The 25580-nt window shown below is 48.7% G+C and overlaps 1 protein-coding gene across 4 annotated transcripts in view; it reads left to right on the top strand.

Annotated features, from left to right (window-relative positions):
• Positions 1-25580, top strand: part of LOC139411622 (nuclear factor of activated T-cells, cytoplasmic 3-like) — an 86440-nt gene that overhangs the window by 38645 nt on the left and 22215 nt on the right. For 2 of the 4 annotated variants that reach the window (XM_071158211.1, XM_071158209.1), the window contains exons 4-6: positions 16286-16485; positions 17047-17243; positions 21037-21177. In XM_071158211.1, coding sequence (XP_071014312.1) covers positions 16286-16485; positions 17047-17243; positions 21037-21177 — 538 coding nt within the window. The remainder of the gene's footprint in view (positions 1-16285; positions 16486-17046; positions 17244-21036; positions 21178-25580) is intronic. The other 2 variants (XM_071158210.1, XM_071158212.1) reach the window with 1 other exon arrangement.

Genomic DNA, 25580 nt, shown 5'->3' with positions numbered 1-25580 from the left:
TTTGAAAGGTCGCTAGCTACAGGGTCTCCTTCCCATAACCCCAAGGGTTATCAGGCAGGGCAGCGTCATTTACATGAGAGGAACATGCAAGACTAACTGATCTTATCCACACTGTGATCAAACGGCCACCGAACTGTTCCCTTGGGCGTACATGCACATACATATCCTACTATAGGTTAATGAGTAGTATAAGGGAAAGTCATAAATGTAGTCTCCTCAGTCTGTGTCTCCCCCCCAAAATAAACCATAGAGTGCAACAGAAAGAAAGCCACAGGTCTGCATGTCATAACAGTCATATTCTAACTAAAACCTACAGTAGCCAGACAAACAAAAGCAAAACAATGTGACACTGTTTACATGGCACTGTTTGGACAGAGGTGATTCATACCACTGTGTTCTGTGTGGAATGCTGCTTATTCCAGTGGATACCACGCTAGGCTATGCTACGCTAAGCTGTTCTAATGTAAACATAGCCTGGGTTACGCTAGGCTAAGCTAGGGCTTCTTCTCCGAGGCTAGCCAAACTGCTGGGCAGGCAGACCATAATTGTCAGGCACACCTGTTGCTAGGGGATGGGTAAGTCCAAAGCCTCTGGCTTAGCAATCCATGTGCGTATTTAACCAGCCTAATTGTGCGCTTGCTGCTTCGACACAAAGAAAAGGAGATCCACAGTGTTACACAGTTGGGCCATGGATACAGACACACACACACACAGGTGTAGAACTGAGCGTGAAATGCTTAGTTACAAGCCCTTAACTAACAATGCAGTTCATGAAGAATTAAGAAAATATTTACCAAATACACTAAAGTAAAAAATATGAAGTAACTCAATCAAATAACAATAACAAGGCTATATACAGGGAGTACTGGTACTGGGTCAGTGTGCGGGGGTACAGGTTAGAGGTAACTTGTACATGTAGGTAGGGGTAAAGTGATAAACAGCAAATAGCAGCAGTGTAAAAACAATGGGGGGTGTCACGTTCTGACCTTTATTTCCTTGGTTTTGTATTTATTTAGTATGGTCAGGGCGTGAGTTGGGTGGGCAGTCTGTGTTTGTTTTTCTATGATTTGGGTATTTCTATGTTTCGGCCTAGTATGGTTCTCAATCAGAGGCAGGTGTCATTAGTTGTCTCTGATTGAGAATCATACTTAGGTAGCCTGGGTTTCACTGTGTGTTTGTGGGTGATTGTTCCTGTCTCTGTGTTTGCACCAGATAGGACTGTTTTGCGTTTTCACATTTCTTGTTTTTGTTAGTTTGATCATGTGAAGTGATTTATTAAAACATGAATAACCACCACGCTGCGCTTTGGTCCGCCTCTCCTTCAGATGAAGAAAACCATTACAGGGGGGAGTCAATGCAAATAATCTGGGTGGCCAGGCCACTTGATTAATTGTTCAGCAGTCTTGGCTTGGGGGTAGAAGCTGTTACGGAGCCTTTTGGTCCGAGACTTGGTGCTCCGGTACTGCTCGCCGTGCGGTAGCAGAGAGAACGGTCTATAACTTGTGTGACTGGTGTCTTTGACCATTTTTGGGGTCTTCCTCTAACACGCCTAGTATACAGGAATGCTTGGCCCCTGTGATGTACTGGACCATACGCACTACCCTCTGTAACGCCTTATGGTCGGATGCCGAGCAGTTGCCATGCCGGGCGGTGATCTCGATGGTGCAGCTGTAGAACTTTTTGAGGATCTGGGGACCCATGCCAATTTTTTTCAGTCTCCTGAGGGGCAAAAGGTGTTGTCGTGCCCTCTGCGACTGTCTTGGTGTGTTGGGACCATGATAGTTAGTTGGTGATGTGGACACCAAGGAACTTGAAACTCTCGACCCGCTCCACTACAGTTTACACTGACAGTATTGTTTATTATGTAAAAGGCTTCTGTAAACTAAAAGACTAAATATACAAAAATATATATTGCAGCCCTTGCATTTAGTCTTTAATGTTCAGTCTTTTTAATGACTCTAAATGAGTCTGTGGTGTCTGAAAATGGGATTTGAAAGACGAGATGGGCTGAGGCTGTCCAAGAGCGCATTACGTTTCCCTCTCTGGCCACACAGAGAGGGATATATCACCAACCACCTCTCTGACTACCGGCGACTGTGGTTCTATTTCTATACAGCATAACCAGCAGCTTTTGTCACATATAAAGCATGTGGCTTGTTGCGTTGTCACTTTTCTACACCAGTCCCCCTCTGCTCCACTGTGTGTAGTCTTTATTCCTCTGTGTTGTCACTTTTCTACACCAGTCCCCCTCTGCTCCACTGTGTGTAGTCTTTATTCCTCTGTGTTGTCACTTTTCTACACCAGTCCCCCTCTGCTCCACTGTGTGTAGTCTTTATTCCTCTGTGTTGTCACTTTTCTACACCAGTCCTCCTCTGCTCTGCTGTGTGTAGTCTTTATTCCTCTGTGTTGTCACTTTTCTACACCAGTCCCCCTCTGCTCCACTGTGTGTAGTCTTTATTCCTCTGTGTTGTCACTTTTCTACACCAGTCCCCCTCTGCTCCACTGTGTGTAGTCTTTATTCCTCTGTGTTGTCACTTTTCTACACCAGTCCCCCTCTGCTCCACTGTGTGTAATCTTTATTCCTCTGTGTTGTCACTTTTCTACACCAGTCCTCCTCTGCTCTGCTGTGTGTAGTCTTTATTCCTCTGTGTTGTCACTTTTCTACACCAGTCCCCCTCTGCTCCACTGTGTGTAGTCTTTATTCCTCTGTGTTGTCACTTTTCCACACCAGTCCCCCTCTGCTCCACTGTGTGTAGTCTTTATTCCTCTGTGTTGTCACTTTTCTACACCAGTCCCCCTCTGCTCCACTGTGTGTAGTCTTTATTCCTCTGTGTTGTCACTTTTCTACACCAGTCCCCCTCTGCTCCACTGTGTGTAGTCTTTATTCCTCTGTGTTGTCACTTTTCCACACCAGTCCCCCTCTGCTCCACTGTGTGTAGTCTTTATTTTTCTGTGTTGTCACTTTTCTACACCAGTCCCCTCTGCTCCACTGTGTGTAGTCTTTATTCCTCTGTGTTGTCACTTTTCTACACCAGTCCCCCTCTGCTCCGCTGTGTGTAGTCTCTATTCCTCTGTGTTGTCACTTTTCTACACCAGTCCCCCTCTGCTCCGCTGTGTGTAGTCTTTATTCCTCTGTGTTGTTGTGGCATGGCTTTGTTGACTCTTTCAATAGGCATGTATGGGTAATAAAGAGGGAGATGAGCAACTCTCTGCTCTGCAGTTTGCACTGATTGAACCGACCGGAGCTGTTGTCCAGCCCCAGGCTCTATTTGATGTAAACATGATGTAGGCTGTGAGGCTCCACTCTCATTTGATGTAATCAGGGTTAGTGTGCAGTGAGACGGCAGGGAGAGGGTACTTGGTGGTGGGAGAGAGAGGGGGAGATGTTTACTGTTCATTTTATATTGTTTATTTCACTTTTATTTATTATCTATTTCACTTGCTTTGGCAATGTAACATATGTTTCCCATGCCAATAAAGCGCTTTGAATTGAATTGAGAGAGGGGGGGAGAGAGAGAGCGAGAGAGAGGAAGGAAGGAGAAAAAGGGAGAGAGGTGGGGTGGTAACGAGAAGGGGGAAATAGCCTTCAGCTTCAAGCAGAGGGAAGAGGTGAGACATGGGGGGAGGAAGAGAGGGATAGAAAAGGGGAAAGAGTCACTGAGCTTTGAGCAGACCTGCAGAACCATATACTGGCTGAGCATACAGTATACGTTGCTCTGCTCTGTGTGTGTGTGTGTATTGACCTTGTTTAAACAAGCGGCCCCCTGGCTCTCTGGGCCCTGGTGTGCTGGGTACACAGCAGGCCTGTATGTGAACAGGGAGGTGTGTGTGGGCCCTAAGCCGTGTCAGAGCAGAGACACCACTGAACGTCATGGGCCAGAAGCCGCCCATGACCTTGACCACCGCTGTTCCCGCTCCAACATCTCTCTCTTTCTCTCTCTCTCTCTCTCTCTCTCACACACACACACACACACACACACACACCCTCTAAGAGCTGTAGTTTACACCAGTGTGGGAATGCACTCATATACACACACACTCATATACACATGCACAGAGCCTTGCCATGGCAACACCAGAGAAACACAGGGAAACAACTTGGCAGAGGCATGCGCCTAAAAAACGTGTTGTGTTACAGTAGAGAGGGGGGGAGAGGGTCGGAGCTAAAGGGAGTGAGGAGCGAGGGCGGGAGGGAGGGAGGGTCGGAGCTGAAGGGGGTGAGGAGCTAGGGCGGGAGGGAGGGTCGGAGCTGAAGGGGGTGAGGAGCGAGGGGAAAGGGGAGGGAGGGAGAGGGTCGGAGCTGAAGGGGGTGAGGAGCGAGGGGAAAGGGGAGGGAGGGAGAGGGTCGGAGCTGAAGGGGGTGAGGAGCGAGGGAGGGAGGGAGGGAGGGAGGGAGAGGGTCGGAGCTGAAGGGGGTGAGGAGCGAGGGGAGGAGGGAGGGAGGGAGAGGGTCGGAGCTGAAGGGGGGTGAGGAGCGAGGGAAAGGGGAGGAAGGGAGAGGGTCGGAGCTGAAGGAGGTGTGGAGGAGAGGTGAGGAGCGAGGGGAAAGGGGAGGGAGAGAGAGGTTCGGAGCTGAAGGGGGTGAGGAGCGAGGGGAAAGGGGAGGGAGAGAGAGGGTCGGAGCTGAAGGGTGTGAGGGGAAAGGAGAGGGAGGGAGAGGGTCGGAGCTGAAGGAGGTGTGGAGGAGAGGTGAGGAGCGAGGGGAAAGGGGAGGGAGAGAGAGGGTCGGAGCTGAAAGGGGTGAGGAGCGAGGGGAAAGGGGAGAGAGAGAGAGGGTCGGAGCTGAAGGGGGTGAGGAGCGAGGGAAAGGTGACGAAGGGAGAGAGTCGGAGCTGAAGGGGGGTGAGGAGCGAGGAAAAGGGGAGGAAGGGAGAGGGTCGGAGCTGAAGGAGGTGTGGAGGAGAGGGTCGGAGCGAGGGGAAAGGGGAGGGAGAGAGAGGGTCGGAGCTGAAGGGGGTGAGGAGCGAGGGGAAAGGGGAGGGAGAGAGAGGGTCGGAGCTGAAGGGTGTGAGGGGAAAGGAGAGGGAGGGAGAGGGTCGGAGCTGAAGGGGGTGTGGAGGAGAGGTGAGGAGCGAGGGGAAAGGGGAGGGAGAGAGAGGGTCGGAGCTGAAGGGGGTGAGGGGAAAAGAGAGGGAGGGAGAGGGTCGGAGATGAAGGGGGTGAGGGGAAAGGAGAGGGATGGAGAAGGTCGGAGCTGAAGGGGGGTGAGGAGCGAGGAAAAGGGGAGGAAGGGAGAGGGTCGGAGCTGAAGGAGGTGAGGAGCGAGGGGAAAGGGGAGGGAGAGAGAGGGTCGGAGCTGAAGGGGGTGAGGAGCGAGGGGAAAGGGGAGGGAGAGAGAGGGTCGGAGCTGAAGGGGGTGAGGGGAAAGGAGAGGGAGGGAGAAGGTCGGAGCTGAAGGGGGTGAGGAGCGAGGGAAAGGTGACGAAGGGAGAGAGTCGGAGCTGAAGGGGGGTGAGGAGCGAGGAAAAGGGGAGGAAGGGAGAGGGTCGGAGCTGAAGGAGGTGTGGAGGAGAGGGTCGGAGCGAGGGGAAAGGGGAGGGAGAGAGAGGGTCGGAGCTGAAGGGGGTGAGGAGCGAGGGGAAAGGGGAGGGAGAGAGAGGGTCGGAGCTGAAGGGGGTGAGGGGAAAGGAGAGGGAGGGAGAGGGTCGGAGCTGAAGGGGGTGTGGAGGAGAGGTGAGGAGCGAGGGGAAAGGGGAGGGAGAGAGAGGGTCGGAGCTGAAGGGGGTGAGGGGAAAAGAGAGGGAGGGAGAGAGTCGGAGATGAAGGGGGTGAGGGGAAAGGAGAGGGATGGAGAAGGTCGGAGCTGAAGGGGGGTGAGGAGCGAGGAAAAGGGGAGGAAGGGAGAGGGTCGGAGCTGAAGGAGGTGAGGAGCGAGGGGAAAGGGGAGGGAGAGGGAGGCTCGGAGCTGAAGGGGGTGAGGAGCGAGGGGAAAGGGGAGGGAGAGAGAGGGTCGGAGCTGAAGGGGGTGAGGGGAAAGGAGAGGGAGGGAGAAGGTCGGAGCTAAAGGGGGTGTGGAGGAGAGGTGAGGAGCGAGGGGAAAGGGGAGGGAGAGAGAGGCTCGGAGCTGAAGGGGGTGAGGAGCGAGGGGAAAGGGGAGGGAGAGAGAGGGTCGGAGCTGAAGGGGGTGAGGGGAAAGGAGAGGGAGGGAGAAGGTCGGAGCTGAAGGGGGTGAGGAGCGAGGGAAAGGGGAGGAAGGGAGAGGGTCGGAGCTGAAGGAGGTGTGGAGGAGAGGGTCGGAGCGAGGGGAAAGGGGAGGGAGAGAGAGGGTCGGAGCTGAAGGGGGTGAGGAGCGAGGGGAAAGGGGAGGGAGAGAGAGGGTCGGAGCTGAAGGGGGTGAGGGGAAAGGAGAGGGAGGGAGAGGGTCGGAGCTGAAGGGGGTGTGGAGGAGAGGTGAGGAGCGAGGGGAAAGGGGAGGGAGAGAGAGGGTCGGAGCTGAAGGGGGTGAGGGGAAAAGAGAGGGAGGGAGAGGGTCGGAGATGAAGGGGGTGAGGGGAAAGGAGAGGGATGGAGAAGGTCGGAGCTGAAGGGGGGTGAGGAGCGAGGAAAAGGGGAGGAAGGGAGAGGGTCGGAGCTGAAGGAGGTGAGGAGCGAGGGGAAAGGTGAGGGAGAGAGAGGGTCGGAGCTGAAGGGGGTGAGGAGAAAGGAGAGGGAGGGAGAGGGTCGGAGCTGAAGGGGGTGTGGAGGAGAGGTGAGGAGCGAGGGGAAAGGGGAGGGAGAGAGAGGGTCGGAGCTGAAAGGGGTGAGGAGCGAGGGGAAAGGGGAGGGAGAGAGAGGGTCGGAGCTGAAGGGGGTGAGGGGAAAGGAGAGGGAGGGAGAGGGTCGGAGCTGAAGGGGGTGAGGAGCGAGGGAAAGGTGACGAAGGGAGAGGGTCGGAGCTGAAGGGGGGTGAGGAGCTAGGAAAAGGGGAGGAAGGGAGAGGGTCGGAGCTGAAGGAGGTGTGGAGGAGAGGTGAGGGGGAGGGAGAGGGTCGGAGCTGAAGGGGGTGTGGAGGAGAGGTGAGGAATGAGGGGAAGGAAGGTAGAGGTGAGGACCTGAAGGGGGTGTGGAGGAGAGGTGAGAACCTGAAGGGGGTGTGGAGGAGAGGTGAGGAGCGAGGGGAGGGAGGTAGAGGTGAGGAGCTAAAGGGGGTGTGGAGGAGAGGTGAGGAGCGAGGGGAGGGAGGTAGAGGTAAGGAGCTGAAGGGGTGTGGAGGAGAGGTGAGAACCTGAAGGGGGTGTGGAGGAGAGGTGAGGAGCGAGGGAAAGGGGAGGGAGGTAGAGGTGAGGAGCTGAAGGGGTGTGGAGGAGAGGTGAGGAGCGAGGGAAAGGGGAGGGAGGTAGAGGTGAGGAGCTGAAGGGGGTGTGGAGGAGAGGTGAGGAGCGAGGGAAAGGGGAGGGAGGTAGAGGTGAGGACCTGAAGGGGGTGTGGAGGAGAGGTGAGGAGCGAGGGGAGGGAGGTAGAGGTGAGGAGCTGAAGGGGGTGTGGAGGAGAGGTGAGCAGCGAGGGAAAGGGGTGGGAGGGAGGATTTAGGCATGATGAAACATGCAGCTCTCACTGTGAAGTTTGGCGGCCTACGCTTCTGTTGGTGATACGGCGCATAGCCCAGCCCAACCCAACCTAGCCCCAGCCCTAGCCCCAGCCCTAGCCCCAGCCCAACCCAACCCATCCCTCAACACTTGTGTTTTGCCTTTTCAAAGGCAGTTTTAAATTTCTCCTTGTTGTATGTCACCCTCTTCTCCCCGGGCCCTGCCGGCCTGGCTGTTTTCTCTTCTAATACTGGATCAGAGGAACAGATGCCACAGAACCAAAATAAGCCTCTCTTTATTTAGACCTGAATCTGTAATGGTATCCAGCAGTTTTATATTTAGGTAACCTAGCAGGCAGCCTATGTATGTGTTCCAAATGGCATTCTAGTCCCTACATAGCGACCTGCTTTCAACAAGAGTCCTGGTCGAAAGTAGTGCACTTACTGCACTATGTAGGGAATAGGGTGGCTTTTGGGACGCAGACCTATATCCAGCAGCAGCAGTGCGGTGTGTGTCAGACATGTGACTGGTATTAATGTCAGCAGGTTTAATTTGACTACTGACTGACGTGATCCATCAGATCTTATTGACCAGCTGGTCCCAGAGGATTTGAGGAGGTTACGAAAGTGCAGAGACCACCCTCCTGTGGTATTTCACACCAACCATGGATTTGGTGGGGGATGTGAGGTGAGGAATGTGAAACAAGCAGGCAGAGGGTGCGTGTTTGTGTGTCTGTGTATGTGTGTGTGTCTGCGTGTGTCTACTCTGCCTATGTCTACGTGTGTGTGTGTGTGTGTGTGTGTGTGTATGTGTGTGTGTGTGTGTGTGTGTGTGTGTGTGTGTGCATGTGTCTACTCTGCTTGTCTCTACATGTGTCTGCGTGTGTCTACTCTGCCTGTGTCTATGTGTGTGTGTGTGTGTGTGTCTGCATGTGTCTACTCTGCCTGTGTTTACGTGTGTGTGTGTCTGTATTTTTTGCTTATTTGCCCTCGCATGTGTTATGTTTACATAACACTATACCTATTACAGTATTTGAAAAGGTGTAGCCTTGCTATGATGTTGGGACTGAAAAACGGAAATTGCAAAGAAAATAGTTATTTTGGAAGTAGTTTTAAATGTCAGAGGTTGTTAAATTAGCCATCTCTGTCTTCTGTTTCTGTTCTGTTTAACCGTGTGGTGTTGACTCACTGGGAGTGCTGAAGCAGGGCTTTTTCTACTCTACAGTCAGGCCCTAATCAGTTTTACCTGACGTATTATTTCATTTGGAGCAGCCCACATCTGCTGAGTGTGTTTCATAACATGATGGCTCGCTACCAGACCTGGGCCTCGTGTTATAGACTAGAGACTGAGAGAGGCCTTGGTGTAGTGGGTCTTTACAGAAACCTCTACTCCAGACCTTGGCCTCGTGTTATAGACTAGAGACTGAGAGAGGCCTTGGTGTAGTAGGTCTTTACAGAAACCTCTACTCCAGACCTGGGCCTCGTGTTATAGACTAGAGACTGAGAGAGGACTTGGTGTAGTAGGTCTTTACATAAACCTCTACTCCAGACCTGGGCCTCGTGTTATAGACTCTAGAGACTGAGAGAGGCCTTGGTGTAGTGGGTCTTTACAGAAACCTCTACTCCAGACCTGGGCCTCGTGTTATAGACTAGAGACTGAGAGAGGCCTTGGTGTAGTAGGTCTTTACAGAAACATCTACTCCAGACCTGGGCCCCGTGTTACAGACTCTTGTGACTGAGAGAGGCCTTGGTGTAGTAGGTCTTTACAGAAACATCTACTCCAGACCTGGGCCTCGTGTTATAGACTAGAGACTGAGAGAGGCCTTGGTGTAGTGGGTCTTTACAGAAACCTCTACTCCAGACCTGGGCCTCGTGTTACAGACTCTAGAGACTGAGAGAGGCCTTGGTGTAGTAGGTCTTTACAGAAACATCTACTCCAGACCTGGGCCTCGTGTTATAGACTAGAGACTGAGAGAGGCCTTGGTGTAGTGGGTCTTTACAGAAACCTCTACTCCAGACCTGGGCCTCGTGTTATAGACTAGAGACAGAGAAAGGCCTTGGTGTAGTAGGTCTTTACAGAAACTTATACTACAGACCTGGGCCTCGTGTTATAGACTAGAGACAGAGAAAGGCCTTGGTGTAGTGGGTCTTTACAGAAACCTCTACTCCAGACCTGGGCCTCGTGTTATAGACTAGAGACAGAGAAAGGCCTTGGTGTAGTAGGTCTTTACAGAAACCTCTACTCCAGACCTGGGCCTCGTGTTATAGACTAGAGACTGAGAGAGGCCTTGGTGTAGTGGGTCTTTACAGAAACCTCTACTCCAGACCTGGGCCTCGTGTTATAGACTAGAGACAGAGAAAGGCCTTGGTGTAGTAGGTCTTTACAGAAACCTCTACTCCAGACCTGGGCCTCGTGTTATAGACTAGAGACAGAGAAAGGCCTTGGTGTAGTAGGTCTTTACAAAAACTTCTACTCCAGACCTGGGCCTCGTGTTATAGACTAGAGACAGAGAAAGGCCTTGGTGTAGTAGGTCTTTACAAAAACTTCTACTCCAGACCTGGGCCTCGTGTTATAGACTAGAGACAGAGAGAGGCCTTGGTGTAGTAGGTCTTTACATAAACCTCTACTCCAGACCTGGGCCTCATGTTATAGACTCTAGAGACTGAGAGAGGCCTTGGTGTAGTGGGTCTTTACAGAAACCTCTACTCCAGACATGGGCCTCGTGTTATAGACTAGAGACTGAGAGAGGCCTTGGTGTAGTAGGTCTTTACAGAAACATCTACTCCAGACCTGGGCCTCGTGTTACAGACTCTAGAGACTGAGAGAGGCCTTGGTGTAGTAGGTCTTTACAGAAACATCTACTCCAGACCTGGGCCTCGTGTTATAGACTAGAGACTGAGAGAGGCCTTGGTGTAGTGGGTCTTTACAGAAACCTCTACTCCAGACCTGGGCCTCGTGTTATAGACTAGAGACAGAGAAAGGCCTTGGTGTAGTAGGTCTTTACAGAAACTTCTACTACAGACCTGGGCCTCGTGTTATAGACTAGAGACAGAGAAAGGCCTTGGTGTAGTGGGTCTTTACAGAAACCTCTACTCCAGACCTGGGCCTCGTGTTATAGACTAGAGACAGAGAAAGGCCTTGGTGTAGTAGGTCTTTACAGAAACCTCTACTCCAGACCTGGGCCTCGTGTTATAGACTAGAGACTGAGAGAGGCCTTGGTGTAGTGGGTCTTTACAGAAACCTCTACTCCAGACCTGGGCCTCGTGTTATAGACTAGAGACAGAGAAAGGCCTTGGTGTAGTAGGTCTTTACAGAAACCTCTACTCCAGACCTGGGCCTCGTGTTATAGACTAGAGACAGAGAAAGGCCTTGGTGTAGTAGGTCTTTACAAAAACTTCTACTCCAGACCTGGGCCTCGTGTTATAGACTAGAGACAGAGAGAGGCCTTGGTGTAGTAGGTCTTTACAAAAACTTCTACTCCAGACCTGGGCCTCGTGTTACAGACTCTAGAGACTGAGAGAGGCCTTGGTGTAGTAGGTCTTTACAGAAACTTCTACTCCAGACCTGGGCCTCGTGTTATAGACTAGAGACTGAGAGAGGCCTTGGTGTAGTAGGTCTTTACAGAAACATCTACTCCAGACCTGGGCCTCGTGTTATAGACTAGAGACTGAGAGAGGCCTTGGTGTAGTAGGTCTTTACATAAACCTCTACTCCAGACCTGAGCCTCGTGTTATAGACTCTAGAGACTGAGAGAGGCCTTGGTGTAGTAGGTCTTTACAGAAACTTCTACTCCAGACCTGGGCCTCGTGTTATAGACTAGAGACTGAGAGAGGCCTTGGTGTAGTAGGTCTTTACAAAAACTTCTACTCCAGACCTGGACCTCGTGTTATAGACTAGAGACTGAGAGAGGCCTTGGTGTAGTAGGTCTTTACAGAAACCTCTACTCCAAACCTGGGCCTCGTGTTATAGACTAGAGACTGAGAGAGGCCTTGGTGTAGTAGGTCTTTACAGAAACATCTACTCCAGACCTGGGCCTCGTGTTATAGACTAGAGACTGAGAGAGGCCTTGGTGTAGTAGGTCTTTACATAAACCTCTACTCCAGACCTGGGCCTTGTGTTAGAGACTGAGAGAGGCCTTGGTGTAGTAGGTCTTTACAGAAACTTCTACTCCAAACCTGGGCCTCGTGTTATAGACTAGAGACTGAGAGAGGCCTTGGTGTAGTAGGTCTTTACAGAAACCTCTACTCCAAACCTGGGCCTCGTGTTATAGACTAGAGACTGAGAGAGGCCTTGGTGTAGTAGGTCTTTACAGAAACATCTACTCCAGACCTGGGCCTCGTGTTATAGACTAGAGACTGAGAGAGGACTTGGTGTAGTAGGTCTTTACAGAAACTTCTACTCCAGACCTGGGCCTCGTGTTATAGACTAGAGACTGAGAGAGGCCTTGGTGTAGTAGGTCTTTACAGAAACCTCTACTCCAGACCTGGGCCTCGTGTTAGAGACTGAGAGAGGCCTTGGTGTAGTAGGTCTTTACAGAAACTTCTACTCCAGACCTGGGCCTCGTGTTAGAGACTGAGAGAGGCCTTGGTGTAGTAGGTCTTTACAGAAACTTCTACTCCAGACCTGGGCCTCGTGTTAGAGACTAGAGACTGAGAGAGGCCTTGGTGTAGTAGGTCTTTACAGAAACTTCTACTCCAGACCTGGGCCTCGTGTTAGAGACTGAGAGAGGCCTTGGTGTAGTAGGTCTTTACAGAAACTTCTACTCCAGACCTGGGCCTCGTGTTAGAGACTGAGAGAGGCCTTGGTGTAGTAGGTCTTTACAGAAACTTCTACTCCAGACCTGGGCCTCGTGTTAGAGACTGAGAGAGGCCTTGGTGTAGTAGGTCTTTACAGAAACTTCTACTCCAGACCTGGGCCTCGTGTTAGAGACTGAGAGAGGCCTTGGTGTAGTAGGTCTTTACAGAAACCTCTACTCCAGACCTGGGCCTCGTGTTAGAGACTGAGAGAGGCCTTGGTGTAGTAGGTCTTTACAGAAACTTCTACTCCAGACCTGGGCCTCGTGTTAGAGACTGAGAGAGGCCTTGGTGTAGTAGGTCTTTACAGAAACTTCTACTCCAGACCTGGGCCTCGTGTTAGAGACTGAGAGAGGCCTTGGTGTAGTAGGTCTTTACAGAAACCTCTACTCCAGACCTGGGCCTCGTGTTAGAGACTGAGAGAGGCCTTGGTGTAGTAGGTCTTTACAGAAACTTCTACTCCAGACCTGGGCCTCGTGTTAGAGACTGAGAGAGGCCTTGGTGTAGTAGGTCTTTACAGAAACTTCTACTCCAGGATGAACTGCAGGTGTTCAAAGTATTTTATGTGAACAGAGTATTTTGAGTATTTTGTTTAGAGACGCGAGAAGTACCTCAGCACGAAACATGGTTTCACAAAACAATAACAATACTTGATTTCTGACCACGTTTTGTGCTCTAGTGCTCGTCACGTTCCTTCCTCTCTCTCTCTCTCTTTCACCCCCCCGCGCTCTCACAGTTTCATACCCACACAGAAACATAAAGTCGCTATATGTCCCCATAATAGGGGGATATTATACAGGAAGTAATGTTGACCGTATAAACAACTTTCAGCACATCTAAATATATTAAATTGCCAAAATGAAGACAAGCTTTTTTGACATTTGGAGTTGCAGCCAGAGTCTGCACATCCATTGTCTCAGAGATTCGTTGCACTCTATTTCTTATGAGACTTTACCTTTCTGCTCGACTCACCTGGTACCCTACAAAGACTAACCTTGTAGGGACAATATTAATAGCACTATAACAGCTGTGTTCCTGTATTCAGGTAGGGTTAAATCATTGCTAGTTCTCCTATTTGCAGATCTAAGAGACCATTATAGTGCACCTCTCTTCCTCTGTTTAAAAGCTCTGATGGACTAATCCATTACTCGGCTGAACTGTTCACCAACCCTGTCCGCTCAGCTGGGTGCCAATGTGTTGTGGATGCAACAGGCCCTATCCCTGACTCTGGCCTTGTTTCGACGGGCGAAATGGCACCGCCTCTGAGGCTGATCGCCCCAAGTGTGTGTGTGTGTGTGTGTGTGTGTGTGTGTGTGTCACAGTGTGAGACAAGGATGTGACCTCGCACGCTTCGCCCCGGCCGTCCAAAAGCTTCTTAGCATAGTCAGGGAGGAGTCAGATTGTCTCCTAGGTATCAGCCTGTAGCCCGTAGGTCCAAAAGGAGCAGGCTTAGAGGGCACACACACTTCCAAGACATCCAGCTAGGAATGATTTCAGGGGACTTTCCCTGTCACTAAGTTCTATCCTAAGCCTGTGTGTGCCCCTCTGCCAGGTGCTCTTTACTCCATTGTTCTAATGCATGCAATATCAAAATGCTTTGGTTTTTGTTCATTAAAGCAGTGGCTGCATTTGATTAGTACGCACCTAGTACTTCAGCATGAACAATGCATTGCGGAACTGGAAATTCTAACTGAGACAAATTGTCCAGTACAATTGGAAGTAGGCCTACTGCTCAGCTGTAATGTGTCTGCCGTGTGTTGAAAGGTTAAGAATCAAGAATCAAGTCCAAATGGAACAGAACAGGTCTAATCACCCATACTCTAAATGTCTCCATGTGTTGCTGGTGCTTTCCTAGATGTGCCTGCCTGTATAAATAGGCGGAGCTGCAAAGCAGAGAGGAGAGTGACCTAACCTGGTTGAGTTGAGCCTGGCAGGGCTGCAGTGGGCAGCTGCTGGGCCTGCTTTTACATTTTTTTTGCCAGCTACCCTGAAGATGAATTAACCAGCCAGACCAGACCAGCCGGGCCTTGTAACCTGTAACTAGGCCTATGAGGAGCCAGGTCATCATAAACCCTGCCCCCTTTCTCTCTCACTCACACACAAACACACACACACAAACACAAACACACAGAGGTTAGAGGTCAGGGAGAGGGGGTGGGTTAGGGTTCACTGAGTAAACAAAGCCCCTGACCAGCATCGTCTTGCAGACTGTGTGTCCCGGCTACCTCACCTCCCTACCCCTATTCAGAACACTGAGGCTTTATGCTCCTAGAACCCTGCTCCTGTCTTCAGCGTTATTGTAGTAGAGGTGTAGAGGTCTTTACCACCCTGTATGATACCCAGGGGACTCGTCTTCTCTCAAAGACCACTTAACATAACACATTGTTTCCACTGACTCTGTCTGACCCCAACAGGCCCCCATACCTCTATTTTGACCCCGCTGGGTCCCATCTATGGGTTTTAGTCAGAGAGAAAATAGTCTGAAAATTCAATAATGGAGTGGCTCATAGGATCTCTCCCCCCTAAGTGAGCACACACCACCACAGTCAAGCTTTCAGTTGGAGCTGGAAAGGAAAAGGATGTCCAATAATTGGTTTCAGAGAAAGTAAATATTTTGAAACCTAGCGGCATGTGATTTTTGGTGGTTGGTGTTTTTCTCAGGTACACTTGTTTCCATCCAGACCATAATTTCACTGTTTTGGCTGCTGTTGGTCTGTGGACTGCATAATGACAACTCCCACCCTCAAACCCCCCTCCTTTCTTTTCTCTTTTTTTCTCCTTCCACACCTAACCTTTTTCTCTCTTTCCCCAAACGGTAACGCCGGTGTGTGACGCAGGGTGGGGAGCAGGGGTAACCCTCCAGCTGCAGTGGAGCCAGGGGTTGGATGTGGCTTGGCTGGGTCGGGGAGGTGGGTACGGGGGGGTGGTGGGTGGAAGTTGTGGTGGAGGGGGTGCCATCCTGCCGTCACGGCCCCGTCACGGCCCCTGCCAAGCACAACATTCCTAACAGTAGTGTGATTGTGTTGTCTGTGTTTTCTCTGTCCCTCTGAGGAGTGGATGGAGGGGAGGGCCTTTCACCTGCATGGCAGGCTGATGGCCATTTTGGCTCCTGAAAGAGCCAAGAAGGAGAGAGAAGCTGCACAGGCTGCCCAGGACTCAGGCCAAGCTGGCACTGGCACCACAGCTGGATCAGGGTCATGGGCGTTGGTTGGCAATTTCACTGACAGGTTTAGTCTAGAAGCCAAAACCGCAGCTTCACCAATAAAAGGTTATTTAAAAGGTGCACGATAGACCACACAGAATGAGTTGAAGATCATATCCGTGGTGACTTGTTTTTCCAAGTTTGCACTCCATTCAGTAAAGTTGTAGCCATTTGTTTCCAGTACTGTGGTGCACTAAAGATTGTCTTTCAAGATAAAATTTAAAATGGAGTGAAAAAATCTATTTCTCCTTTCTCTCTCGTGTTTTGAAAATGTGTCTCCTCGTTTTTTGGCTTGGTCTTTTTGGGTAGCTCCGACTTGTTGGGGGTTTGTCTGGGCTAAGGTCTGAGATGGTGGTTCCTCTGTAGAAGGGATAGAAGGGATTGTGTGTGTGCCTGTGTGTGTGCGCGTGTGCCTGTGTGTGTGCCTATGTGTGTGCCTGTGTGTGTGTGCACGCCTGTGTGCGCCTGTGTGTGTGTGTGTGTGTGTGTGTGTGTGTGTGTGTGTGTGTGTGTGTGTGTGTGTGTTGACCTGGTTGGAGGCCAAGTAGAGGGATCCAGATGAATCTCCAGAGATCCTGCCAGAAATTCCTGACTGACTGGGGTTTTCACTTGAACGTTTGAAGCTGACATTTAGGCTAGACTCCCTCCAGAAAAGAGAGAAGTGGGCATTGGGAAATAAAGGAAATGTGCAGATTGTCCATGAAGTGCGATGCTCATATGGACTCTATCTACATACTCATGTTTTTTTTCTCCCCCCTTCCCTCCATGTCCCTGCCTTGTCTCAGCTGATGGGCTACAACGAGAAGCCTGTCAACCTACAGATGTTCATCGGCACGGCAGACGACCGCTACCTCAGACCTCACGCCTTCTACCAGGTGCATCGGATCACTGGGAAAACGGTGGCCACTGCCAGCCAGGAGATCATCATCTCCAGCACCAAAGTTCTCGAGATTCCTCTGCTTCCCGAAAACAATATGTCTGCCAGGTGGGTGTCATGGTTGCTCAAGGATTACATTACTCAGTTGAATTATGAGTGCTACCTCCTAGCACAGAGGAAGACCTTGAAAGTGTAAAAATAACAGTTTATGATCAAACAGGATCGTAATATACAGACAGACAGACAGACAGACAGACAGACAGACAGACAGACAGACAGATACATACATACATACATACATACACACGGTAAGGATTTTATTTGTCTTAATTCAAACCAACAGGAGGGTTAAGTTCAGCAGGAAAATATGAGAATTTCCCACCAAGCAGAATATGCTTTCAATACACTTTATTCCCTTATTTAGGGATCTACATTGACCAAAGTATATATTTAGGCTTTTATTTCAAAGGATCTGGTTTTCCAAGATGTTTTGTCTTAGATCTGGTGTTTCCCTCATAGCTGTAGCATTAATAAATCATATTTACAGCATTTACACATTGTAATTTGACTCAGATGGATATTTTTTCACAATATGATGGCAAAGGTTTATTATGGAATTCATTCAGCCTTTTTTGCTTAATTGATACCCAATCGGGGGGTGTTGCTTAGCTCCCCTCCCTATCTCTCTTGCAGTATTGACTGTGCTGGCATCCTGAAGCTGCGGAACTCAGACATTGAGCTGCGGAAGGGGGAGACTGATATCGGGCGGAAGAACACGCGTGTGCGAGTGGTGTTTCGTGTTCACATTCCCCAGCCCAATGGGAAGGTTCTCTCTCTACAGGCTGCATCCATCCCCGTGGAGTGTTGTGAGTATCCAGATCCTGTTCAGATACACACACACACACACACTCACACACAGAACTGAAATTCATTGTAAAATAAAACACTTATCTACAGTTTATTGGGTACAAACGCACACACACACACACACACACACACACACACACACACACACACACACACACACACACACACACACGCACACACATACATACATTCACATACGCACATACATACATACATTCACATACGCACATACATACATACACACACATACATACATACATACATACATACATACACACACACACACACACACACACACACACACACACACACACACACACACACTCACATCTCGACCCCGCCCTGTGCAACTGGGTACTGGACTTCCTGACGGGCCGCCCTCAGGTGGTGAGGGTAGGCAACAACATCTCCTCCCCGCTGATCCTCAACACTGGGGCCCCACAAGGGTGCGTTCTGAGCCCTCTCCTGTACTCCCTGTTCACCCACGACTGCGTGGCCACGCACGCCTCCAACTCAATCATCAAGTTTGCGGACGACACAACAGTGGTAGGATTGATTACCAACAACGACGAGACGGCCTACAGGGAGGAGGTGAGGGCCCTCGGAGTGTGGTGTCAGGAAAATAACCTCACACTCAACGTCAACAAAACTAAGGAGATGATTGTGGACTTTGGGAAACAGCAGAGGGAACACCCCCCTATCCACATCGATGGAACAGTAGTGGAGAGGGTAGCAAGTTTTAAGTTCCTCGGCATACACATCACAGACAAACTGAATTGGTCCACTCACACAGACAGCATCGTGAAGAAGGCGCAGCAGCGCCTCTTCAACCTCAGGAGGCTGAAGAAATTCGGCTTGTCACCAAAAGCACTCACAAACTTCTACAGATGCACAATCGAGAGCATCCTAGCGGGCTGTATCACCGCCTGGTATGGCAACTGCACCGCCCTCAACCGTAAGGCTCTCCAGAGGGTAGTGAGGTCTGCACAACGCATCACCGGGGGCAAACTACCTGCCCTCCAGGACACCTACACCACCCGATGTCACAGGAAGGCCATAAAGATCATCAAGGACATCAACCACCCAAGCCACTGCCTGTTCACCCCGCTATCATCCAGAAGGCGAGGTCAGTACAGGTGCATCAAAGCTGGGACCGAGAGACTGAAAAACAGCTTCTATCTCAAGGCCATCAGACTGTTAAACAGCCACCACTAACACTGAGTGGCTGCTGCCAACACACTGACACTGACTCAACTCCAGCCACTTTAATAATGGGAATTGATGGGAAATGATGTAAATATATCACTAGCCACTTTAAACAATGCTACCTTATATAATGTTACTTACCCTACATTATTCATCTCATATGCATACGTATATACTGTACTCTATATCATCGACTGTATCCTTATGTAATACATGTATCACTAGCCACTTTAAACTATGCCACTTTGTTTACATACTCATCTCATTTGTACATACTGTACTCGATACCATCTACTGTATCTTGCCTATGCTGCTCTGTACCATCACTCATTCATATATCCTTATGTACATATTCTTTATCCCCTTACACTGTGTACAAGACAGTAGTTTTGGAATTGTTAGTTAGATTACTTGTTATTACTGCATTGTCGGAACTAGAAGCACAAGCATTTCGCTACACTCGCATTAACATCTGCTAACCATGTGTATGTGACAAATAAAATTTGATTTGATTTGATTTGACATACGCACATACATACATACTACATACATACACACACACACACACACACACACACACACACACACACACACACACACACACACACACACACACACACATATACACACACACACACACACACACATACATACATACATACATACATACATACATACATTTATCTGCAAATTATGTTGGAAGATAAGTATTTGGTCACCTACAAACAAGCAAGATTTCTGGCTCTCACAGACCTGTAACTTCTTCTTTAAGAGGCTCCTCTGTCCTCCACTCGTTACCTGTATTAATGGCACCTGTTTGAACTTGTTATCAGTATAAAAGACACCTGTCCACAACCTCAAACAGTCACACTCCAAACTATGGCCAAGACCAAAGAGCTGTCAAAGGACACCAAATACTTATTTTCCACCATCATTTGCAAATAAATTCATAAAAAATCCTACAATGTGATTTTCTGGATTTTTTTTCTCATTTTGTCTGTCATAGTTGAAGTGTACCTATGATGAAAATTACAGGCCTCTCTCATCTTTTTAAGTGGGAGAACTTGCACAATTGGTGGCTGACTAAATACTTTTTTGCCCCACTGTACATGCAGTTGAAGTTGGAAGTGTATGATGTCATGGCTTTAGAAGCTCCTGATAGGCTAATTGACATCATTTTAGTCAATTGGAGGTGGACCTGTGGATGTATTTCAAGGCCTACCTTCAAACTCGGTGCCTCTTTGCTTGACATCATGGGAAAATCAAAAGAAATCAGCCAAGACCTCAGAAAAAAATGGTTGACCTCCACAAGTCTGGTTCATCCTTGGGAGCAATTTCCAAACGCCTGAAGGTACCACGTTCATCTGTACAAACAATAGTACACAAGTATAAACACTGTGGGACCACGCAGCCGTCATACCGCTCAGGAAGGAGACGCATTCTGTCTCCTAGAGATGAACGTACTTTGGTGCGAAAAGTGCAAATCAATTCGAGAACAACCGCAAAGGACGTGAAAATGCTGGAAGAAATAGGTACAAAAGTATCTATATCCACAGTAAAACGAGTCCTATATCAACATAACCTAAAATACTGCTCAGCAAGGAAGAAGCCACTGCGGTTTGCAACTGCACATGGGGACAAAGATTGTACTTTTTGGAGAAATGTCCTCTGGTCTGATGAAACAAAAATAGAACTGTTTGGCCATAATGACCATTGTTATGTTTGGAGGAAAACAGGGGAGACTTGCAAGCCGAAGAACACCATCCCAACCGTGAAGCACAGGGTGGCAGCGTCATTTTGTGGGGGTGCTTTGCTGCAGGAGGGACTGGTGCACTTCACAAAATAGATGGCATCATGAGAAGAACAATTATGTGGATATATTGAAGCAAAATCTCAAGACATCAGTCAGGAAGTTAAAGCTTGGTCGCAAATGCGTCTTCCAAATGGACAATGACCCCAAGCATACTTCCAAAGTCGTGGCAAAATGGCTTAAGGACAACGAAGTCAAGGTATTGGAGAGGCCATCACAGAGCCCTGACCTCAACACTATAGAAAATTTGTGGGCAGAACTGAAAAAGCGTGTGCGAGCAAGGATCCTACAAACCTGACTCAGTTACACCAGCTCTGTCAGGAGGAACGGGCCAAAATTCACCCAACTTATTGTGGGAAGCTTGTGGAAGGCTACCCGAAACGTTTGACCCAAGTTAAACAATTTAAAGTCAATGCTGCCAAATACTAATTGAGTGTATGTTAACTTCTGACCCACTGGGAATGTGATGAAAGAAATAGAAGCTGAAATAAATAATTATCTCTTACTATTATTCTGACATTTCACATTCTTAAATGAAGTGGTGATCCTAACTGACCTAAGACAGGGAATTTTTACTATGATTAAATGTCAGGAATTGTGGAAAAACTGAGTTTAATTGTATTTGGCTAAGGTGTATGTAAACTTCCAACTTCAACTGTACATACTGCCCTTTTCTCTCGCTTTACCCCCCTCATCTCTCTTTTTCTCTCTCTGTCTCTCTCTCATATGTACATTGCTGCCTATGTAAACCCCTCTCCTCTCCTCTATCCTCCCAGCCCAGCGTTCGGCCCAGGAGCTTCCCCAGGTAGAGAAGGCCAGTCTGACCGGCTGTCTGGTCAGCGGGGGAGAGGAGATGGTCATCACAGGATCCAACTTCTTCCCCGAATCAAAGGTCATATTCCTGGAGAAGGGCCCTGGTAAGAGACTTGTACACACAGCGTCTCACACACAGGGGGGAGATCCTTAGGGACATCCTTGCTGAGGAATGTGATTGTTTTTCTTGATTATTTGTATTATATTGTATTTGACTTTATTTTGTAAATTGTGTATACAGTATTTAGGGCTCCCTTGTAAACGAGATGGTGTTTCCCTGTTAAAATAAAAGTTAAATAAAATATTGTTGACCCACAAGCTGACTCATAATTCACATGGTCGAACAGTCCAACGGATCAGGAGAGATTATTTTTTAGATTGTCCTCTTGCTACAATGGTTTTATATTAAATATATACTTTTTGGTTCATCCAAATGAAACAGCTCAGAATATCCACAGTAGCAAATACTCTGTAGTTTGGATCCAGTGAGTTGACCCAAGATCTGGGTTACTTTAGGTACTGTAGCTCCAGCTTAGCGTAACCAGTGTTGTGTAGAAAACAGCGGGAGTGTAAGGGCCCTTCTCAACATCCTCTAGATAGAACGTCACCATCACCAATAGCTGATTTACTGACTGCGGAGGAAGAGTCAGACCCAACTAGATAGAAACACCTGGAAAAAGAACAGTCCCATGCCTCCTACAACCCTGGGGTGCGTTCCACACCATGCTGCTATCCCGCCCACTAGCACTGCTCTACTATTTAAAGCACATGTCTTTTTCTGTCATCCATGGAATGTTACTACTGAGTTATGAGTTATAATACACACAAGCTCAAAAGCAAGAGCCACTAAAATGGATCTCAGTCTCTTTTTCTGATCTTATCTGTCCGTTCCAAGAGATCGATGGGTAGCATATCTGACTACTGCTACTGACTGACACACAGGTTATCACACACTCACACAGTACAATCTACTGCTTACACCTGACTCCTCAATCTCTCTCTAGTCCTTATCAGTGTTAATATTTAGCCATGCCCTGTGTATTAACTTGTGTATTAACTTAATAAGAGAGAGTCTCTGAGTGTGGTAGGTCCTTCTGCTCATACTGTACCTCTTCATTGGGTTGAACTTAACGTACTACAACCCACTATTTAGACTCTGCCTCCTCTAACTCTTTCAATAATAAAACACAAGTATGGGCGGGCTCCAGGATGGAAACTGTGAAAGGGTGACAGCGTTCTGTGAACCAGTCCCTGCCTGCCCACCATAGCTTTGTGAAAGAGGCCAAACTGAATCAAGTTCAAACACGGAGGAGAGTCAAGGGGGCTGTTACTTATTGACTAAGATACATTATTTTGAGAAATTGAGTGGAAACCTTTACCCTAGGAGTGGAGTGGAGGAAACTTGGGCCCTGCAGACATGATGTGTCTCATCATAGGGGAAAGAGGGAGATAATGATGATCTGGTTTGTGTAAATTGTCCCTCATCAAGGCTAATCCAGACGCTTATTGCAGAACATGCCTGATTGGAGGGAGCGGATGGAGGGATGGAATAAAGAGAGGAGAGGAAGAGAGTAGTAATGACAGAGTTTTCCACCTTCTCCTTCCATAAACAGTGGAATCACGTTGAGCGTGAAAGACAAGTTTATTGTGGTTAGTTAATGTATAGTCAGTGTTTCCCCTAGAATGTTTTTCAGCAATGTTGGGGGGGTCTTCCAGGGGTCTTCCTGCAGGGGGTAGGGTGAGGACTTCATCTGGGGTGTGGTGGATGGGGTCTTCCTGTGGGGGATGGGGTGAGGACTTCATGTGGGGGGTAGGGTGAGGACTTCATGCGGGGGAGTCTTCCTGCGCGGGGACTTCATGGGTGGAGTCTTCCTGGGGGGGTAGGATGGGGACTTCATGCGGGGTGTGGTGGATGGGGTCTTCCTGGGGGGGTTGGATGGGGACTTCCTGGGGGGGTTGGATGGGGACTTCCTGGGGGGGTTGGATGGGGACTTCCTGGGGGGGTTGGATGAGGACTTCCTGGGGGGGTTGGATGGGGACTTCCTGGGGGGGTTGGATGGGGACTTCCTAGGGGGGTTGGATGGGGACTTCCTGGGGGGGTTGGATGGGGACTTCCTGGGGGGGTTGGATGGGGACTTCCTGGGGGGGTTGGATGGGGACTTCCTGGGGCATACAAATAAATGCAGTGGCAGTGCGCTGCTCCTAAATACGATTTATGGAATCTCTACTGGACTCTCTTCTTGAGTTGTTAATTCCCATTTTTAAGATGATAAAAGTCACTTTGAAAATAAATGTTTGCTAAATGACCATATGTTTTTATTACAAGCAGTAATGGAGGACTTTTAGTGAGTTGGTTGTGTGTGTTCATCCAGTTTATCAGTTCTTTGTGGGCTTCAGTTAGTTATGTCAATGGACTGGACTGCACTGCAGATAGGGGAGGAGTGAGAGAGGTAGTTGAGGAAGGGGAGCCATAATGATGCAGGCAGGCGACTCTGGTCCATCTGGCTACAGCAGGTCTGTCAGTGTGAGGTCTGGTCTTTGGCTCGTTCGCTCATCACCTCCTAATGCTAGGAAAAGCAGAAAGGTCCTTTCCCTCTGTCCAGATGAAACAGGATCACATGCATTGGCTTCATGCTGACTTCTATCACTGTATTACCTGCTCTGGGGGAGGGAGGGAGCAGTTTGGCTCAGAGGAAGGGGAATATGAAAAATGCAACAAAAATATATTATTTGACCAGAGTGAACCTCATCAAACAGAGGAAAAGGACCCCTAGATGGAATGACTGACTATACTGACTGACTATACTGACTGTACTGCACTGACTATATTGGCTTACTGACTGACTGTACTGTACTGACTATACTGGCTTACTGACTGACTGTACTGACTTTACTGACTGACTATTTTGGCCTACTGGCTTACTGACTGACTGTACTGACTACTGGCTTACTGGCTGACTGTACTATTTTGGCCTACTGAATTCTACTGGCTTACTGACTCTACTGGCTTACTGACTGACTGTACTGTACTGACTATATTGGCTTACTGACTGACTGTACTGTACTGACTATACTGACTGACTATTTTTGCCAACTGACTCTACTGGCTTACTGACTGACTGTACTGTACTGACTATACTGGCTTACTGACTGACTGTACTGACTTTACTGACGGACTATTTTGGCCTACTGGCTTACTGACTGACTGTACTGTACTGACTACACTGGCTTACTGACTCTACTGGCTTACTGACTGTACTGTACTGTACTGTACTGTACTGTACTGTACTGTACTAACTATACTGGCTTACTGACTATACTGGCTTACTGACTGACTGTACTGACTATACTGACTGACTATTTTGGCTTATTGGCTTACTGACTGACTGTACTGTTCTGGCTTACTGACTGACTGTACTGTACTGACTATACTGGCTCTACTGACTTACTGACTGACTGTACTGTACTGACTACACTGGCTTACTGACTCTACTGGCTTACTGACTGACTGTACTAACTATACTGGCTTACTGACTGACTGACTGTACTGTGCTGACTATACTGGCTTACTGGCTTACTGACTATACTGGCTTACTGACTGACTGTACTGACTATACTGACTACACTGGCTTACTGACTCTACTGGCTTACTGACTGACTGACTGCACTGTACTGTACTGTACTGTACTGTACTGTACTAACTATACTGGCTTACTGACTGACTGACTGTACTGTACTGTACTGACTATACTGGCTTACTGGCTTACTGACTAACTGTACTGACTAAACTGACAGACTATTTTGGCCTACTGACTCTACTGGCTTACTGACTGACTGTACTGTACTGACTATACTGGCTTACTGACTCTACTGGCTTACTGACTGACTGACTGTACTGACTATACTGGCTTACTGACTGACTGTACTGTAACTGTACTAACTACACTGGCTTACTGACTCTACTGGCTTACTGACTGACTGACTGCACTGTACTGTACTGTACTGTACTAACTATACTGGCTTACTGACTGACTGACTGTACTGTACTGTACTGACTATACTGGCTTACTGGCTTACTGACTGACTGTACTGACTATACTGACAGACTATTTTGGCCTACTGACTCTACTGGCTTACTGACTGACTGTACTGTACTGACTATACTGGCTTACTGACTCTACTGGCTTACTGACTGACTGTACTCTACTGACTGTACTGTACTGACTATATTGGATTACTGACTCTACTGTACTGACTGACTACTGACTGACTCTACTGACTGACTATACTGTACGACTGACTACTGTAGGGCCTTGATGAGGGCAGAAGGTGAGTGGAGAATGATGTGAAAAAAACTGTGGTTGAATTGAAATTGCATTTAACACACCAGGCATCAGTGTTTTTCCTTTCTTCCATACAAAAGGTCTACAAGCTACAGTTATTCTAGCTGTCTGAATAGCCCTCACTGGCTTACTGATTGACTGACTGCACTGTACTGTACTGTACT

This window comes from Oncorhynchus clarkii, chromosome 6, assembly GCF_045791955.1.
Source record: "Oncorhynchus clarkii lewisi isolate Uvic-CL-2024 chromosome 6, UVic_Ocla_1.0, whole genome shotgun sequence".
NCBI classification, from domain to species: Eukaryota; Metazoa; Chordata; class Actinopteri; order Salmoniformes; family Salmonidae; genus Oncorhynchus; species Oncorhynchus clarkii.
Note: the sequence above shows the minus strand (reverse complement) of the source record. Positions and strands in the feature narration are given on the sequence as shown.